General features: G+C 33.5%; 1 protein-coding gene across 1 annotated transcript in view; it reads left to right on the forward strand.

The window, feature by feature from the left end:
• Positions 1-1,174, forward strand: part of LOC106875678 (uncharacterized) — a 14,143-nt gene that overhangs the window by 10,454 nt on the left and 2,515 nt on the right. Inside the window, exon 4 of the mRNA XM_014923918.2 lies at positions 549-633. Within this exon, the coding sequence (XP_014779404.1) occupies positions 549-633 (85 nt within the window). The remainder of the gene's footprint in view (positions 1-548; positions 634-1,174) is intronic.

Raw genomic sequence — 1,174 nt, forward strand, 5'->3', positions numbered from 1 at the left:
TATATATACACATACACACATATATATAGAGAGTGAGAGAGAGAAGGGGATAAACAGGTAGATATAGATATTGATACATAGATAGATATATGAATGTATGTGTGTATACATGTATGCGAATATTGTGTACGTTGCATGTGTGTGCATGTGTGTTTGTGTGTATTTATGTGTATGTATATGTGTGTGTGTGTGATGTCTTTTTGTTGGTGCTTGTTTTATACAACCATGTGACAACCGGCGTTGGTTCGTCTACGTCTCTGTTTCGTCTACGTCTCTGTTTCGTCTACGTCTCTGTTTCGTCAAAATTGACTCGTAGAATAAATAGTATAGTTAAAAGTTCGTAGTGCGGCCGATGTTTTACAAATATAATCTTCATGACGGTGCCAAGGCTCTACGACAGTCCAATGAATGAAATAAGTGAAAGAGGGTAAAAGACATTGAGAAGAATCGCGGTTATCATGTCATCTAACTAATGTAAGATTGTTATATTGTCACAGAAATTTTAAGTAATTTTAAGCACTTATCGTATTTTACGTTTCTTTTTCTAGACACTTCGAGAGATTTTTTGAATGCTTTGGCGACGTTCACGGATGTAGTGAGCAATTCGAATATGCATTTCACGATCTTTGTTTTGTAAGATGCTTTTATAAATATTATAGTTATTAATAGACACAGAATGTAATGAATTTACACGGAAGATATACATGTACATACGTACATATATAAATACATACATACATACCTACAAACATACGTATGTATTAAAAAATAGGGTAAAAAATCATATATTAATTAATATCGATTACATACCAGGAAGCTAGCACATTTAAAGAATCAAAGAGATTCAGAAACAGTATCTGCAATCGCATGGGATTAAAGTACATTTTCATATATAACGTTCACCACTAACGTGGACATTCAATGTGCTAGAAATAGATCACATCTTGTGTCTATTAAGACCTAAATTGTTCTCAACATGAAATATAGCGGAATACCAAAACGTAAGCGGGCAAGACATTTAAAATCACCGAAAAACATCATTATTAAACAGGGACCGGTTTCAAAATTAACAATCTTACCGTTTTGGCGCGCTAATTCCAGGAATATGTCTGCAGAAAATATTTACTGCGTCGCATATATCCAGTATGAGAACTCAGTAATGGTTAATATATTA

This window comes from Octopus bimaculoides, chromosome 25, assembly GCF_001194135.2.
Source record: "Octopus bimaculoides isolate UCB-OBI-ISO-001 chromosome 25, ASM119413v2, whole genome shotgun sequence".
Lineage (NCBI taxonomy): Eukaryota > Metazoa > Mollusca > Cephalopoda > Octopoda > Octopodidae > Octopus > Octopus bimaculoides.